This window comes from Gopherus evgoodei, chromosome 7 (assembly GCF_007399415.2).
Source record: "Gopherus evgoodei ecotype Sinaloan lineage chromosome 7, rGopEvg1_v1.p, whole genome shotgun sequence".
Classification (NCBI taxonomy): domain Eukaryota; kingdom Metazoa; phylum Chordata; order Testudines; family Testudinidae; genus Gopherus; species Gopherus evgoodei.
This window is the reverse complement of record NC_044328.1, coordinates 54,422,508-54,441,267: the sequence shown is the minus strand read 5'-3', so window position 1 is coordinate 54,441,267 and position 18,760 is coordinate 54,422,508. Positions and strand designations below refer to the sequence as shown.

General features: G+C 40.8%; 1 protein-coding gene across 11 annotated transcripts in view; it reads right to left on the bottom strand.

The window, feature by feature from the left end:
* Positions 1-18,760, bottom strand: part of LDB3 (LIM domain binding 3) — a 255,403-nt gene that overhangs the window by 214,172 nt on the left and 22,471 nt on the right. For 8 of the 11 annotated variants that reach the window (XM_030569179.1, XM_030569180.1, XM_030569181.1 and 5 more), the window contains exon 1: positions 3,076-3,308. In XM_030569179.1, coding sequence (XP_030425039.1) covers positions 3,076-3,168 — 93 coding nt within the window. In that variant the 5' untranslated portion in view covers positions 3,169-3,308. The other 3 variants (XM_030569173.1, XM_030569174.1, XM_030569175.1) reach the window with 3 other exon arrangements.

Here is an 18,760-nt window from a genome sequence, read left to right as displayed (position 1 = left end):
CTGGTCCCACCACATGGAACTATGGGTCAAATTCTGTTATCAGATAATCATGTGTAATCTCCATTGACAGCACCTGGAGATTCATGGAGCATTGGGTTCCCTGAGAACAGAACCTGGCTCATAATTTTAAAGTACAGTATTATTCCTGCGATAACATTTGTGTGTGCTATATGACTGAGTTCACAGCTTGCCTCGCTTATGACTGCAAAATTAATTGCTGACAATGGGGGTCTCTTGATCTGTTTTGGGATATTTATATAAAAAAAGGAGGGTTTATTAAGCTATTATCACCAAAAGCTATGGGACACAATGTTCCAATTTAAAAATAACGCAGCTTCCAAACATTCCTATTCCCACCCATCCACCTCTCTGAGGGGGGAAAAAGTTGGTGCACATTTTCATGTACAGAAACAGACCATGATCTGCTGTTATTTTATATTAGATACAAAACACAGTTCCAGAGTAATATTCCCAAGAACAATGTTTCATTGGGCAAGATTTCAAACAGCCTCACATCATATTTGACATTATCAGTGCAAGAAAAGTCAGCCTGATGAAGGGCTCAAAGGCGTTGAGATCACTGGCAGTTGAGGGTGCTCAGAGGAACTGAAGCACTTTTTGGGGCCTTGATCCTGCAGAGATTTACACTCATGCTTAAATTATATGCGTTCAGCAATCCCACTGAAGTCAGTGGGACTTTCACAGTGATCATGGCCTGAGATTTTAAGTTCTTTAGGGCAACAACCGACTTTACATTTCTGTGTATACAAAGTCAGCCAAATTGGGCCCTTGAGCCTTGATTGGTAGCCTCTGGGCGCTACAAATAATAACTAGGACCTCACAATAAATGGCACTAAAATGTCACAAGTACATCTACATGATATTAGCAAATCTAGTATAAGCAGTCTATATCCTTACCCTTGTGTGGGATAAGCGGAGTATCTAGGGTACTAAAATTAGCTTAAAACGGGAAGAGTAAATTTTCATTTTTGTGACAATATTTTTTTTATTGCTGACAATACGGCAGCCTTCTTTAATAACAGTAAAGAACAATGACACCATTGCAGAGAGGATAAAGAAAGGGTTCTTCTTATCAGAGTAGGAGCATATAAATTTAGCAACCTGAAATCAGTGCAGACTCAGCCTTGAGCAGAGAGTCACACACTATGCATATACACAACGGAGAGCAAATAAGACAGAGCTTTATAGCATAAAGGTTAAAATGGATAGTTTCCCAGGATTTCAAAAGCTTGCTGAAGTCTTTGACTCATGACCAGCGCAAAGATAATCAGTTTTGTTTCCAAAAGTCAACATAATAAATTTTGTATTAAAAAGCTTCAAATGCTGGAGGAGCAGATAAAGTTTAGCTTTCCAAATGAGTGTTGGTAGTATGTGGCACGGCACTCTAAACAGTTATTTTATTTGAAATATACCTGTTCATCTGAGCAGATCAGTTTGTTATTCTTTTAACACTTTGTTAAATAACTAAACCTCTTGTGTCCACCACAAAAACTGGAACTCAAGCTGCAGCTAATTTTGTGAAGAAATCAGAATACACTTGGACTATACATTGCTGCTTCTATATCTAAATAGTCATGAAATACTACTTGAGACTGACTTCACAACAATCAAATAGAGAGCAAAATTTCCAGCTGCTGAATTAGAACTGTTAAATAACTGCTTAGTTGCTGATTAGAGAGAAAAACTTTCCATCTACAAATTCAAAAGCATTCAGTGTTGAGAGGTTTTGTAACACCTGTCTCCCTTAGGAAACTAGTAAAATAGGTCAGGTAATAAGTAGAGTATGCCCCTGGATTACCTTTAAAAAATTACTCTTAGGCCATGGCTACACTGGCGCGTTACAGCGCTGCAACTTTCGCGCTCAGGGGTGTGAAAAAACACCCCCCTGAGCACTGCAAGATACGGCGCTGTAAAGCCTCAATGTAAACAGTGCTGCAGCGCTGGGAGCGCGGCTCCCAGCGCTGCAAGCTACACCCATAAGGGATGTGGTTTACGTGCAGCGCTGGGAGAGCTCTCTCCCAGCGCTGGCGCTCCGACCACACTCACACTTCAAAGCGCTGCCGCGGCAGCGCTTTCAAATGTCAAGTGTAGCCATACCTTAGAGGAAAAGAAGAGGTGGAAGTGCAACCAATGGGACTGATTATACTCAATAACTGCACAGAGTAATTAACTATATCATTCACTGCTTTTCATCAGCAAGTGGAAGGTCTCTGTATAATTTAAGACAATATTTTCAGCACCATTGAGCTTCTGCTTCACTCTGTGTAATTTTAAGCCCATTACAAACCTCAGCAAGTTTTCTTTAAATCTAAGATGATTTAAAAAAAAAAAGGCAACAAAAACCACAAACCTACCACCATGTTCTTCTCAAAAACAGGAGTTACTGAAACATCTTTGATGTTCGTCTTATTAGCCAACGTGGCTACACTATTCTGTGCCAAGTAAGGGGGGGGGGAGGGAGTCACAGGTTCTAAAGCTTGATGGACTACAGATGAAAAGCCTTGGGGAGAAAAAAAAATGTCAACACAAAAGTCTGACAAAACCCAAACTATACACATTTATAGGCAGTACAACGCTCATTTTCTGGAAACTTCATTTGATTATTATGATCACTTCTTTTTTCGCTTCCTCCATCACCAAACCTCATTACAAACAAATTAGATAAGGCCCCTTGGCCACAGCAAAGAAGCAACATTATGGAAAATAAAAAATTGTTTTATAGCAGGACAGAAACATGAATTTAAAAGGAGGGTTTTGCTCTTGTTGAGTAAAGATGCAGCTTCATCTTTCTTATACAGTCCATCTAAGATAGCGTTTCTTGGCATTATGAGCTATGCCTTGAATCAGCAAGTTAAATTTGTGCTAAAAGAAGACATTCTATTCTTCTTAGTTCCACTAAAATGCTCTGTATTTTTCAGTCCCTTCTGCCTCTGTTTAAGCAGACCGACCAATCTCTTAATTTTGTCCAGGTTAGAGTGTGCATTTAGCAACTCCTTTGCTGCTACTTTCCAACCTAAGCAAATGCAAGAAGGCTTTGTGTGTATTAGCACTTACTCTGGATATGGTCAAGGGCATGTTGAAGTCCTTTCCCCCTTGCAGTCGGAAACCCCATGGTCCAGGTCCATTTAGAGTCACATTGTAAGACATTTTGTAACTCTTTTACACAGGTCACCAAAAAGGCTCTACAGAAAAGGGATATGGGGAGGGAAATAAAAGAAAATGTATTTAAAAAGAAAGAAAAAAAGACATTTACAAATATTGAGAACACAATAATTGCTTCTTTGTTGCCTTGCCTGCTCAGTCCTGCTGAAGTGCCACCTAAGAATAGATAGGAGCTATAATACAGATACTGATATCCCAGCTGAGTTGGGGCCCATAAAAGGCTTGTAACCAAACACTTACTATGCAAGGACTCCATGACTCAGAGATCTAATATAGCCTCTTGGGAGGTTAGCAGATCTTTCTAGGCTCCCCAAGTCCCTCTTCATGCTCAGAACTACTTTACTTTATATTATATATAAATTAAATAAAAACAAAAAACCACTACCAACAGCAACCCCAGCACCCAATTTAGGATTCACTAGAAGCCCAAACATTAATGCCCTGCTATCAACTGCAAGATTTTTGCTTTCCAAAGCCATTTATAACTGTTGCTCCACAGAGCGTAAATTCATATTTACTTCATTTTGAGATTTCATGCACTACAAATCAAGGGGGTTTTTTATACTGACCCTTTCCTTATATCCCAAAGTATATGAATTGGGAAGCATTTGCTCGTTTCTCTGCATTGACCTGGTAAGCTGGAAAATTTGCTGTAGCACTGGAAAAAATATCTGCCCCATATACCCACCAATTCAAGAAAAGATGTTTGCCCCTTGTTTCTACAGCCTTTACTTCTTCTGGGAAAAATATAGTTTATTCTGTTATCATGCAACAGAAGTGGCTTTTTACTGTTTTTCATAAAATCACCTTTGATTTAGAAAAGATCTCTACAGCTAAAGCATTTTGATCATATTACTGTCAGGTGACAAGAATTGCTAATTAAGAAAAGAGTAGCTAAAGACAATACACTTGGACACAGCACTGTTTTCTAGTTTATTTTTGGAAGGTTTGATAATCTGTTTCCATTTCTTAGTATACTGAACATTTTAAAGAAAAAAATCTTTTGCTCTCTAGCAAGTCAGAAAATATTAAGCCAGTATGCAAACATTATTAAATTAAATCTCTCAACCACCATATGGTGTAGGTAACTGTTGTCCTTCAGTGAAAAATAAGGGTATTGAAATCTAGAGAAGTTAAGTGAGTTACCCATGGTAACAGAGTGGATTATTGGCAGAGCTGGGAACAGAACACAGACTTTGAGTACCTGTGCCAAGTTCTAATAACTAGTTAAATGTTTCCTTGCATCAACCTATCTACTTTAGCAAACTTCTTCCTGTCTATGGCTTCTAACAGCACAAGAACATTGCAAACAAGCATCACAAATTGGCTGTATGGACAACAGGACATGTTGTATGGCAGGATATTAGTTTAAAATCCTAAACAATCTCCCTGGTGGAATTGTCTCCTCGGCATATGGAGGAGATAACCTCTTCTACTTGCCCAGAACCACCAACCCACAATACCCGTGTAATTAAAATCAACACAGCAGCAAAGTGGACATGGCTTCAAGGGGAAGAAGAGATTTATAACAGACTCGCAGTTTGTACCTGCTTATTCATTTCTATGGCTAGACTTCAGGGGTATGTCTGCACTGCACATGAAACCCAAGTTCTGTCTCAAGTTTGAGCCCACGCTTCACTTCCATCCGCACACAAATCAGTCTAACTTGGGTCAGCCAGAACTCAGGTCCTAGGATGCTGCTGGGGGAAGAAGATCCCACTGTGACTTGCGTCCAAGCACTGTCATTTTGCAGTGGGAATGCAGGTAAAGCAGCACACCAGAGTCAGAAGGTTTGCGTAGTCCAGTATGGACACGTTAGCACGGCTGTGAAACCTGAGTCCAGCAACTGTAAACCCAGGTTTACAATGCAGTGTAGACACTCCAGCACAGGCTTGGAGACACTGTCTACAATTCAAGTCCCACAGACTTGGGCTTACTCTGCAGTGGAGACATGCCCAAACTCTCTGTACAATGCAAAACCAGATTATTTAAGCACCACCTCACTGCAGGGCTCACTTGTTGGTGCTAAAACAATTCATTTTTTAACACCATCAGTTATGGATGAGAAGGTCATAAGTTTAAAAAACTACTCTCTCACTTGGGCTAATTACTCAGTGTTGACAAAGCAGTGTAATACTGTACAGGGGACCGTGGTGTTAGAGGGGGCACTCTTCCCTCCGAGAAACTACAGAACCCATGCAGCTACAGGTGCTGTCTTTCAAATGAAACATAAAAATTGAGAACTTAATTAGTCCAGGTCATTGAAGAAGAGAGATCCATAACTACCTTACTCCTATAGAAAGTGCTATTTCCAAAATTCTGTCTGCATTCCAACTTGAGTAACTGCATTGTGTTTATCTATATTTCCCTTTAATTTCAAATGAGCACAATATGTTCTTCATTTGCTGCACCTCCTAAGAAGCTACATAGTTCCTTCTTGTCATCCCAGATTGATGAATGAAGTAATCCCTATCTCGGTTTGGTGAAAAAAAAGAACGTTAACTGTCCTCAGATAAACTAGAGACAATCAAAGGCATACAATGAGCGGAAATCAGTTAAAAGTTTTGATGGGAGGTCACTCTGTAAGTGTCGCTATTGCTACAACATAAATCCTAAATGCAGTAGAGAGGTTAGAAAAAGCAAACCACCACCACTGTCCTATTTAGTATTTCTTGGGTAAAGCAGAAAAGTATTCATGTTCAGGCTTATTTTGGCAGTTTGTCAGAAGAGCAATTTATACAACAGGGATTAATCATGTACTCGTAAGGAGTTGGCTTAAATCATACCTCTGTATTTCCTACCAAAGGTCCAAATGCTGCCCTGAGTTACCACTGATAATAGATAATTCTCCAATAATAGAATTTACTCCAACCCAAATGCAAGGTAGATACCTCCAAACAATGCTGCAAAGGGCCCAAAATATATTGCTGTATGTAATATATGATCATAAGAGCTGCATAATGGGTCAGACCATGGTCCAATTTGGCCGGTATTCTGTCTCCAACAGTGGTCTGTACCAGAGTTTCAGGTAGGTGTACAGAATACGGCAATTATGGATTAATCCAACCCTGTTTTCCACTCCAGAGTTTATAATTGACTGATCAGTTGACCAAATATTGTCAAATAATGGAAAAAATGATCAAATACTTAAAAGCACTAAGTTATTAGAATAGTGATAAAAACGAGTGAGACTTTACGGTCTTCTCCTTCTTCCCTTCCTGTGAACTTGTGAAAAGTTTCAGAGCATGTAGCAGAAGACCTTCAAAGAAAGATCTGTTGCTGTGTGTTTCATGTAATGTTGAGAGGTATGAAGCAGATAACATACTAGGTCTCTTCCATCTCTAGATGTTACAATTCTATTTGTGTGAACAAGATCTAAACAATGTCAATGTAGCACTAGCCCAGGTACACAGTAACTTAGTGTCTCACTACTATGGTTCTTCAGCATTTTCCTTCTGTGGATCACCTTATGAGAGGATGGGTTTGAAGGGACCTCAGCAGGTCATTTAGTCCAATCTGCAGCTGAAAGCAAGACCAATCCCCAACTAAATCATCCCAGCCAGGGCTTTGTCAAGCCTGATCTTAAAAGCCTCTAAGGAAGGAGATTCCACCATCTCCCTAGGTAACCCATTCCAGTGCTTCACCACCCTCCTAGTGAAAAAAAGTTTCCTAATATCCAACCTAAACCTCCCCCACTGCAACTTGAAACCGTTACTCCTTGTTCTGTCAAAAGAACATTTCTACCAGAAGTGAGGTTTGAACCCACGCAGACACGTGTCCATTAGATCTTACATCCAACACCTTAACCACTCAGCCATTCTGGTAACTACATAAACCACTGAGAGTCATTGACTAAACCACTGAGAGTCATTGACTCACTGCAATAGAAACTGCTGTGGAAAAGGAATTAAAATAATTAAATCAATGTTACAGTTTATGAAACAGAACTCTGAGGACAGCTGTAAAGTCTGTATTATTTAATCAGATAAAAGAAAGCAAATGATGTTTACAAAAATGTCTTAAAAAGCAGTAAAGGATAGGAAAATACCTGAGTAAAATTCCTGAATGGCTACCTCTGTTCAGATTACTATTTGAGAAATAAAAGACACCACTTATTCAGACACTGTTCAACTGAGTATCAGAGGGGTAGCCATGTTAGTCTGGATCTGTAAAAGCAGCAAAGAATCCTGTGGCACCTTCTAGACTAACAGACGTTTTGAAGCATGTCTATAAGGTGCCACAGGATTCTTTGCTGCTGTTAAACTGAGGTCACTTGTGCCTATTTCTTTGGTGGTTTTCCATATCCATGTTAAAGTTCGAAATAGCTTGGCATGTTCAGGGAACCTATAAGAAATACCTCTTCTGTCCTGGGCAACATTCCCTTTCAGTACAACAGGATCTAAGGCCCAAGGCAGTGTGAATTATGTTTCCATGTTTGCCCACACAGTCTCTGTACCAATAGCAGCATTGGAGAGAAGGGATTATAGAATGCTCATTTCCCTGCTCCCCCTTTACTGTGTCCTTTTCCCTTCCCTTCCCTTTTCCCTTCCCACTAACCCTCCCCCTCTTTTTTGTTCCCTTCTCCTTGCCACTCCTGAATTTAAGCCTTGTGCCACATAATGAGCTGCTATAACAGCCAGAGCTCTTCATGCTATAGTCATATCACCAGGTTTACTGTGAATTCCTGCAGTACAGATGGTGCTTGTTTTGTGCAAATTCTTGCATCTTGAGCAGAGGACTAGTGGTGCGACAGCCAGTTATATGCAGTCATGAGTGTCACTCCAAATGAAATAAATTCTGCCACCCTCCGTGCTGATCATATGGTGTCTGATTTTCAAAGACCCAGTGACTGCTGGAGTCAATGGAAAATACAGGTGCTCAACATATCGACAGGGTAGGGGGAAGGGAGGGGGAAATCAGGCCCATATGCCCATAGGGAAAATTTGGGGCAAAGAGAGACAACTAGGTTGCTGCATTGTGTACCATCCCAGCAGCAAGTCATTACCACTAGTATGTAACTGTAATAGGGTTCTCAGTGGGCTGTGAGGCCTAGTGGTTAGCATCCACTCAATGGGGCAATGATGGGAAACCCAGGGCCACCACTCCACCAGGCTCTTACCCAAGGTCATAAGAAAGTCAGCAGCATTTGACCTCTGGGGTGGGGGCAACCTCTGAGTTACCCTCCTGGGGTCACTTCCTACCACTACTTCCCTCCACTTCTGGTCCCAGATAAGGAAAAAGACAAATGAAAAGGTAAACAAACCATCAACTCGAACCAGGCTCATTGCACAGTCCTGGCACCTCAGGGAGGCATCTCTAGCCCCTTTTGGCAAGAGCCTTCAGGATAGGTCTGTACTCCTCTGCAGCCTTCAGAACCTGGTTGCTCCCTCTCCAACCCTATCTCCAACTGCAGCATGCTCTGCAGGGTTGGAGGGACAGTGCTAGCTGGGCCCAGTACTGTCCTTTAACCCCTTCCGTCCTAGTGTGGGTTTGTTTTTTTTTGTTTTTTTTTTTTTTTTATAACCCATCACATTTAACTCAGAACTTCGTAAAGCACTTTAGGAAACCTGATGATGTAATAAGCTATTCTACATAACACCCCTGTTCTTGTCAAAAACCTCTGATGACTTTTAATTACAGCCCATTTTAGTTTCTTAATATTTCTTTATATCACTATAAAGAGCATCTTTCTCAAAGTCTTTTATTTTGCCCCAGAAGGTGGCATTTACTATCTTTAATGGTGACCTCCTCCCCCACATTCTTCAGCTTACACTTCCCCTAAAAATGAGAAGTATGTAGATAGTAACTATGTTTAATCAGACAAGAAGGTCACAGACTTAACTAACAACATTTATTAAAAAAAAAAAAAAAAATCAGAGAACAGAATGAAATTCTCTCTTCTCATATCACAATGAAGGATTATCTGGAGTTCAGCAAGTCCCACCAGTGCTGCCCAGCTGATAAAAACAGTGTTGATAAAAACAGCTGTAAATTCATGTCAGAGGAGATGCAACCGTAAAGGTAACAATGATACTCTAACATAGACACTAATGTAACTTGCGTGCAAGGGGGAGAATGGCTACCTCAAAGTAATGGCTCAGAATAGAACTGGGCGATGGTTTGACAACTAATGGCAGATTCATTAGAGTAGTGGAAACAATTTGTAAATGCCAGGATACTACGTTGTTGTACTATAAAGAAAGAGCTTGAGGAAAGTTATGACTGAATGCTTGGAAGTACATTACTATCAACTGAATGGAAAGACAAAAACCTATAGCATCAATGCAGAGTTAAGATTGAGGAAATAAGCACTAATCAAGTCACAGAAATTCCAAGTGATAAGGTTTCTATGACTACATTAACTTGGTCACATTGCTCATCCTGTATATTTTATATTCAGTAGTGAATTAGTACCCTGAACATTACTGTGATAACAAAATTGTAAAGTCTACAACAGTGGTTTTCAAACTGTTGGTCGCGACTGTACTGGGTCACAGAATGTAAGGCACTGGGTTGTGGCAGCTCTGGTCAGCACCGCCGACCAGGCCATTAAAAGTCCCGTCAGCAACGTTGCCCGGCTAAGGTAGGCTAGTCCCTACCTTTTCCAACACTGTGCTGCACCCTGGAAGCAGCCAGCAGCAGGTCTGGCTCCTAGGAGGGTAAGCCACGGGGCTCCATGCGCTGCTCCCTCCCCGAGCATCAGCTCTGCACTCCCATTGGCCGGTTCCTGGCAAATAGGAGCTGGGGGGGAGGGCAGTGCCTGCAGGCAAGAGCAGCGTGCATGCCTCCGACTAGGAGCCGGACCTGCTGCTGGCCACTTCCGGGACACAGCACTGTCCGCGGTGCCAAGACAGGCTTCCTGCCTGTCCTAGCAGCCCTGCTGCACTGCTGACCAGGAGCCACCTAAGGTAAGGCCACATCCAACTCCGCCTCCCAATCCCCTGCCCCAGCCCTGAGCCCCCACCAAACCCAGAGCCCCATCCTACACCCTAAACCCCTTATCCCTGGCTCCACCCTGGAGCCTGCACCCCCAGCCCAGAGCCCTGACCTCCTCCCACACCCCAACCCCCTCCAAGACCCTCTTTCCCAGTTCCATTGGGTTGCGGGCATCAACAATTTTCTTCAACTGGCCAGCCAGAAGTTTGAAAACCACTGATCTATAAGACTAAGAATCTCCAAGAGATTTACATCAGAGGTAGGTTGGTTGACACTTGACTTAGGCTCCGATCCTGCAATGAGCTCTGTGCATATGCAAAAGATAGTGTACACGGAGAAGTTTGAAAGATCATGGCCTCAGTGAGCTTTCATGTGGTCTGCTTAAGATAATGTACCAGTTGGGCTTCAGACAAACTACTGTTTCTAGTTTGATAACAATCCCCTTGGTAAACTGAATGTCTTCAAATTAAGCCTTCAATATCTCTTTGCCTCAGTATTATTTGTCAAATGGAGGACAATAATATTTAATACATCCAATCATTAATGCAAGTGATTAGGTTAGTTGCACATCTATTTGGGGGAAAATCAATCCAGTATACTAATATTCCTGTTTTAAGTATGATGTTTTGTTACAGTAATCCCAGATATTCCAAATCTTTGGTTTAACCAAACATTAGTTATGTTTCCCATGGCTGCAATTAGTGCAGATCAGATCCTGCAGGATTGGTATTTCAGGTTATAGTACTTGCTAAGCTCCTAAGTCGGGTTCAGGAACCTCAATGGAGCTTAGCATTAGGCCTATGGAGTTTAGACACCCTTAAAGTCCCCTGATCCTCTATAAAGCTGAGTTTTGCCTATATAATGCTAGATAATCAAATGCGTAAGATTAACGTATTTATAACTGGGGCCTCAGTAGTAAGGGAAGTGAAAATGGTCCAGATAAAATAACTAACTGACTCAAACTTCATCAAAAGAATAATGATAAAAACCTGGACCTCCTTGGAGGTCCAGAGGAGTTTTAAAAATAAATAAAATAAAACACAACAAAACACTTCATGAGAAGTGTCAGACTGACAGTCCTGGGGTTCCTTACTTATCCAGAGAATGTGTACCACATGGGCAGCAGTCATGTGAGTCTACCCCCGTGGCCCCACCAATATGCTTGTTCCTCACCCAGATGACCCACTACTATAGGTGAGAGTGAGTAGTTAAGTCACTCAACTTCTGTATTGAGAATTCCATCAAGCTTGCCAATTTGAGCCAGCTGCGAGGGCCATTTGTGACATGAACTACAACCCACTAGTAGACCCAGGACACAAAGCTTACTTCATATTCAAACATATCTCGGATGGTTCTTAGATTTAATTTCTATGCCTCTGGATACTTCCTCGGTTTGGGAGACTCTGGAAATGGAAATGCTACATGAAGAGCTAACTACCTGGCCTTTTGTCCAAAACCAAGAAGCAGTAAAATCTTCACGTAAGAGTACTCTACCAAATGCTATAGTACTAAGGGCTTGTCTCTATTACCCACAGGATCGACAGACAGTGATCGATCCAGTGGGGGTCGATTTATCAAGTCTAGTCTAGTCTAGATACGATCAACCAACCACTGAGTACTCTCCCATTGACTCCGGTACTCCGCATAGGTGGAATCATAGGTGGAATCAATGGGGGAGCGTCAGCCCTCGACTTACCACAGTGAAGACACCGTGGTAAGTAGAGCTATGTTGACTTCAGCTACATTATTCATGTAGCTGAAGTTTCATGACTTAGATCGATCGCGCCCCCCCCCCCAAAGTGTAGACCAGGCCTAAGAAAGTATTGTAAGATGTTTTACTAGGATTTACTCTAAACACTCTAATAAAATGAGAATATGGGACCAAGTCCTGAGTTTGAGCACCGTCTACTCCCATGGGTTTCAAAACAAACAGAGTCAAGGGCACCTGAGCCATAACAAGATTGGTCTCATATCTAGGAAGAGTATAATCTGTACATTCATTTGCAATCATTCATAATGTATTCCACTATGATTTGGTGATATGAGGCCTGTAAACTATTTCACCTTCAGAGGCAGATAAATTGAATGAATTTTATTTTGATGGTCAGATCCCAAAATGATCAATTCAGACCAACAATCAAACAACTTGCCCACCAGCTTTTACATGCCCAACACCAAAGCCTTTTTGGTAATGTCTACCAATAAAGAAAAATTTTAATGTTTAAGGATATTTTATAAAAATACATGGCAACCCATTTTGCACACAGCTAATTTACAAGTTGTATATGCTACTTGTGCATATGGCAACATCCTTCCATTGGCTAGGATGTACCATACCCAATCCCTGGGCAGAGCTGGAGTTTTCACCTTATGTTTTTCTATGCTGTTTCAATTCCAGAATTTTTCTGAGGGATTTTTTTTTTTTTTTTTGCAGAAGAAGGAAAGCAGTTAGAAACTGTAAGGCTTTCCTCATAATAAAGTCCAGCCACAGTTGCTTAAATGGTCAGCAGTTTAGGAATGTTACATTCAGCCATGTTAGTGTTATGACATTGTAATGCATTTCTACTTGATGCCAGCATATATCATTTAAGCTATGAATATCATGCAATATAGAAGTTACACTATTTAAATGGTGCAGATCTTCACAGATGGATGTATAGAAAGTATGCTGCTGCTGGAGACACTTTAAAACAAATTGACTTTTAAACTAACATTGGCACACAAAAAAAGTGGACAAGAGACTGCAGATTTTTGTTAATACGATTAATTTTAATGTGCATCAGCTTATTGCTTTCATGAAGCAAATCTGAAGATGGTTCATATTAACAAATAATAAAATATTTTGCAAGTTAGCTGTAGAATATAAAACATTTTTTGAGACTAGCTCAAAAGCAATTTGAAGATAGTTTGGCAAATACAAATGGATTATTCCAAGTGTATCACAAACACATCCCCTGGCATACAACTAATTAGAAAAATAAAATGATAAATGTAGAATGAGGCTTAAAAGTAGTTTTTGGTTTGTTGGAGGGAGGGAGGGAGAGAGAGGAATTATGTGCTGGCTGTTAACTTCTGTTGAATACTGTGTGCTTTGCAGGGGAAGGGGGGGGGGGGGGGAAGAACCAAACAGCTGATCCTATGTGATTAGTGAACAAATGGCCTGAAGTAAATCCCAGCTAGCACATCAGACTGATTAAATACCCCAACAGGCATATGCATGAAATGCAGACATGACAGCAGCCTCAGTAAATAAAATTAGCATGCTTCATTCTGAGAGGAAAAGGAAGAAAACTATCAGCAAGAGATAAAAACAACATGCAGTAAGTGCAAAGTAGTAAGGAAAAGCCCTTGGTTACTAGGAAAAGAATTAGTGTAACTAGACAGTTGGCAATGCTTAAATAGAGACGTGCTGGTCACTTCTACCTGGGAGTAGCTCTGCAGATGTCCTCTGGTACTCTCGTGGCTCTCCTGTTGCTCCAGCTGCAGATTTATCTGATCCTTGCATCCCCAATGACGTAGTCCACTCAGACCAAGGGCGGGGGGGGAGGCTTGGTTAAGGTGGATCTCTTAAAGCCACAGTGCCATATTTCTGTTACAAATGTTTTTGGAGTTTGTTTGCTTTAAACTTGGTTAGTTTTTACCTTTTGGCCACATACTGGCCAACATTCAGAATCTACAGTTTGGGGTGGAGGAACTGGAACACATATTTTCACTCCATTTCATTGGGAGAACTTTTTTGGGAACAAAACAAATATTTCACCCAAAAATAGGGACAGTTGACTTGGGTAGTCAGCAGGTGCTGATCATGTTACCCTTAGACCCAAACTGCAACTGTTATTCATGTGAGTAGCCACACTGGCTTAAATGTAACTACTCATATGAGTAAGAATTGACAAATAGACATATACCTGCCACAGTCCTTGTTTCCAGCTGATGAAATGAAATGTACCAATTCTATGAAACCTCTGTGAGTTTGAGATTCAGGGGGAAAAGGGAGGAACAGGCAGAAGGAATTATCTGCTACATGCAGAAATAGAGCAGGACTGATCACATTCCAATAGTATTGGCTGAGGAAAATGCATGCCAGCTATAAGCAAACATGTACCCTATACACACAATCCAATTATGAAATTAACTTCAATTTACATTGTTAATCTTATTGACAGCATCCTTCAATTTCCACTAAGATTTTTGAGTGTGTCATTCTCAGAGACTTTTGTAAGAGGAAAGTTATAACAATTTTGGCATCATGATTTGAATGATTAGGAACATGTTAAGTGAGATTTTCAGAAGAGTGCAGCATTGTCCTGATTCTATCCCCACTGAAGTCAATAGAAAATTTTAACTTTAATGAGAGCAGAGGGAGGCCATTTTTGAGTGCTTCTGAAAATTCCACTGCTTTAGTTTAGATTTGCTTCTCTTTGAGGGACAAGAAAAATCCAAATAAAATAAGAATATATCCAAATTTTTGCACATCTCTCATATGAACCTGTATTTGGGGTTCAAGAAGGTTTGGTTAATGTTAACCCACTTCCTTTGTGTGCCACCAAACTTCCCAACACTGGACAAGAGAAGAAGTGTGTCATGGTATAATTGCCCACTCTGAACCTTAGTGTCCAAAAGATGGGGTACCAGCATGAATTCCTCTAAGCTTAATTACCAGCTTAGAACCTGTAGCGCTGCCACCAACCAGGAATTCCAGTGCCTGATACACTCTGGTCCCCCCAAAACCTGGCCCGGGGATCCCCAAGACCCAGTCCCTCTGGATCTTAATACAAGGAAAGTAAACCCTTTCCCTCACCGTTGCCTCTCCCAGACTTCCCCTCCCTGGGTTACCCTGGAAGATCATTGTGATTCAAATTCCTTGAATCTTAAACAGAGAGGAAAATTTACCTTCCTCCCTCCTTCTCTCTCCCGCTCCCAGACTCCCCCTGAGAGAGAAAGTAATCCTTTCCCTCCCCCTTCCCTCCTTTCTCCGCACCAATTCCCTGGTGGATCCAGATCCAGACCCAGTCCCCTGGGGCCTCACCAGAATTAAAAAAACAATCAGGTTCTTAAACAAGAAAAGTTTGTAATTAAAGAGAGAAAAACAGTAAAAATTATCTTTGTAAATTTAAAATGGAATAGGTACCGGGTTTTTCAGCTATAGACACTGGGAATACCCTCCCAGCCTAAGTATTCAAGTACAAATTAAAATCCTTTCAGAAAAATACAAATTTGAACTCCTCCCAGCCAAATACACATTTGCAAATAAAAAAAACAAGCATAAGCCTAACTCACCTTAGCACCTAGTACTCACTATTTTGAATCTATAAGAATCTGTATCAGAGAGATTGGAGAAAAACCTGGTTGCACATCTGGTCCCTCTGAGCCCCCAGAGTGAACAACAACCAAACACTAACAGCACACACCCAAACTTCCCTCCCTCAAGATTTGAAAATATCCTGTCCTCTGATTGGTCCTCTGGTCAGGTGACAGCCAGGCTCACTGTTCTTGTTAACCCTTTCCAGGCAAAAGAGATATGAAGCACTTTTGTTCTATTAACTCTTACTTATCTGTTTATGACAAAGTGAAAATAGTCTGGACAAGATTAGGTCCTTATTTTCACCCATGCCATTCCAATTCCATTTCCTTCAATAGGATCGCATAGGAATAATAAGGGCAGAATCTGACCCTTTATTTGGGTCTGATCCTGACAACCATATAAATTATACATAACCCTGGAACTCTGCACTGGCTTCAGCTTCAGTGGTATACTGGTGCCAATCTTTAAAGTTCTCAGTGGGTGGAGCTCTCTCTTGCTCTGTGTGATCCACCAAAACAGTTGTAATCACGGGGAATGTAATGGCTGACGAAGCTGAGGATAAAACTGTCAAGAGGTCAGGCATTCTCACTGGTAGACCCTTTGCAATGGAATCTCATGCTAGTAAAGATCAGGGTGAATACATGCCTTGCCATCCCTAGAGTTCTATCTTCCCCCATCACGTCACACAATTCCTTCCTCAATAACAAAAGCTGCGGAGTGACCACAAGTGGCTCTCCTAGAAATATAGGAAGAACTGTCCATGTAAAATAGCATAAATGGTGAGTGGTCAGGAAAACATGGTCCTATCAAATTAAATTTGTGCTTTTTAATTATGAATACAGATGATGAGTGCATTAAAGATTAAATGTAGGATCCCAAATGTAAAATTCTACAACAGACTTTTAGCACATGCAGTTCTGTAGCAGAGATCATTGTGGCTCCACAAGGACAGGTGGCTCCAAATTTGCCCTGGTAGCCAGTCTTGAGGTAGACATGTTTGAGAAGTGGTTGGACTGTCTTACCCATCTGAATGGTCTTTACCCATAACTCATCTCTGACTCTGTAAAAAATGCTCATGTGTCTATGTTTTGGATGGCTCATGGGATTAGTTTAATGGCACAGGAGAATTTTGGTTCTTGCTCACTGATTCAGCTAAAGACAAGTTGAAAAATTCTAAAGTATATGAAATGACTTGGTCCACTTTCTAGTGGTCAGGTGTTTGGATCACAAATTGCATCACCCAGCACCCTAAGAGAACAAGGACTGAATGGGCAGCACTGATAGCGATCTAGACTCACTCTCAGCAATGACCGGGTATCAGGTACAGTATGTGCACTGCCATTTGCACATACTATACAAGTTCTAATAAATGAAGCTTTTCAGTCTCCAATGCTATCAATAGGTCACATTTCATAATAAGCATTTAATTCAGTTTTAGAAAGGACAGAAAAGCTTGGCTTTTACCATGTGATCATGTACAGTGCTTAGCACTTTAATAACAGTAATGATTCCCAGCAGTGCAGAAAGTATAAGGTTCAATGGTCTGCTCTTCCCTTTGTGAATGATGAATAAACTGACTCAAACCAACTCACAATCTTCACTTCCCTATTGGATAAAGAATGCAAGGAATTTCTTTAAAAACAGGACCATGGATGTGTCCAATGCACAGGCTGATTCAAATGGTGATATGGCATAGTTAGTGAATAATGCCAAACCAACCCATAAAAGAAGGAATCTAATATTTTAGAGTTTTACAAATGATTTTATTTTGTAAAACAAGTCAAAATGAAACTCAAAGGATATTCAGATTTGCTGTAAATGAGATGAAGAACTCCAGCACACCTACATTCATTACTTTTACACTTTTACCATAGGATTGCATCAGTTTTAGCAACAATCTTTGCTCACCATACATTTTTCCAAAAAATGCATTTGTAATATTGCCCATATGACAACTTAGCTGTTATACAGAAATCAAGTAAAACATTATTACCTACTGACTTTTTAGAGTTTTCCTTACAAATGAAAGAGGAGAAGGTCAAATACTGTAATCTCCATTGGAAATCTCTGTCAATTCACTGAGCTGCACCATTGACATTACATCCCAAGACCTGGTATGACATCAAGACACCATTATTTAAGTGAAAGTCAAGGCAGATTCTCCGCAGAAATGAACCCAAGCACTGAAGTGCAGTTTACAACCCAAACTCCCCTGGGCTCAGGCCAGTCTCTAAATGTCAACGTGTTGTCTACAAAATAAATTCTTATACTCCAATTGCAGATGTAAACAGAAAACAGGAATTCACTGAAATTTAAATTAGATATCCAGCTTCCCCAATAAATAGAGGCAGTAAATAATTAGTGGCATATGTCTGCCATCTGTGCAGTGACAGGCATCATCCATCCCTTCCATTTCATCTCTCTCTAGAGACCTTCCAATTCTCACATCACAATTCATGGCTGATTAATCTGTACATTTATCTTTATTAAGATAAAGTCTGATTCATGTGTGTCAGGATAGGGGAAAGAAACAGCTAAATTTTTACCTTTTTCAAAAATCAGTAACCACAATAATATAAATAATACTTAGCAGTCTCATAACAAATTAAGCCTTAAAATACCTTTGTGAGGTAAACAATACTATGCCTGTTTATAGATGAGGGAACTTGGACAGAGAGGTGAAGTGATCTGCCCAAGGTCACAGAGAGAGTCAGTATCAGAGCTGGAATTAGAACTTTTTATCTATTTTAAGTATTTATATGGACCCTATTATCACAGTATCCAAGAGCCTCAAATCTTTAATGTATCTATCTTCATATGAGGTAGGCAAATACTATTATTCCCATTTTATAGATAGGGAACTGGGGCACAGAGAGACTAAGTGACTTTTTCAAGGACACACAGCAAATCTGTGCTGAAGGAAGGAATTGAACCAGAAGCGCCCATCTCTGCGATTAGCACCCTACCCTGTGAATCATTCTTCCTTTCTAGAGCATGTTTCCTCTCTGGAAATTTCTGGCTTTAACAACTGCCATCAGACCACCAGATTACACCCCAAAAGCCATAAGAAAATTCTCTGGTGCCCTGTTGTCTCACAAGTGCCATCTCAGTGCAGAAAAGTAGCCAAACATATATGTGCACAAATATTAAGATAGACATCTGTAGTTTTAACAAGGGATAGTTTGGTGGCCTCTGTGCAATGACTTGGACTCAGCTTGGCTCCCGGTAGACAGGAGCACTTATCACACAAACCACATCACAATTGGCACTAATTGCCCCTCCCCCTCTTGTTGGCAGACTCAGCAGGGAGGTGAATGACTGCATGGGCCCGAACTG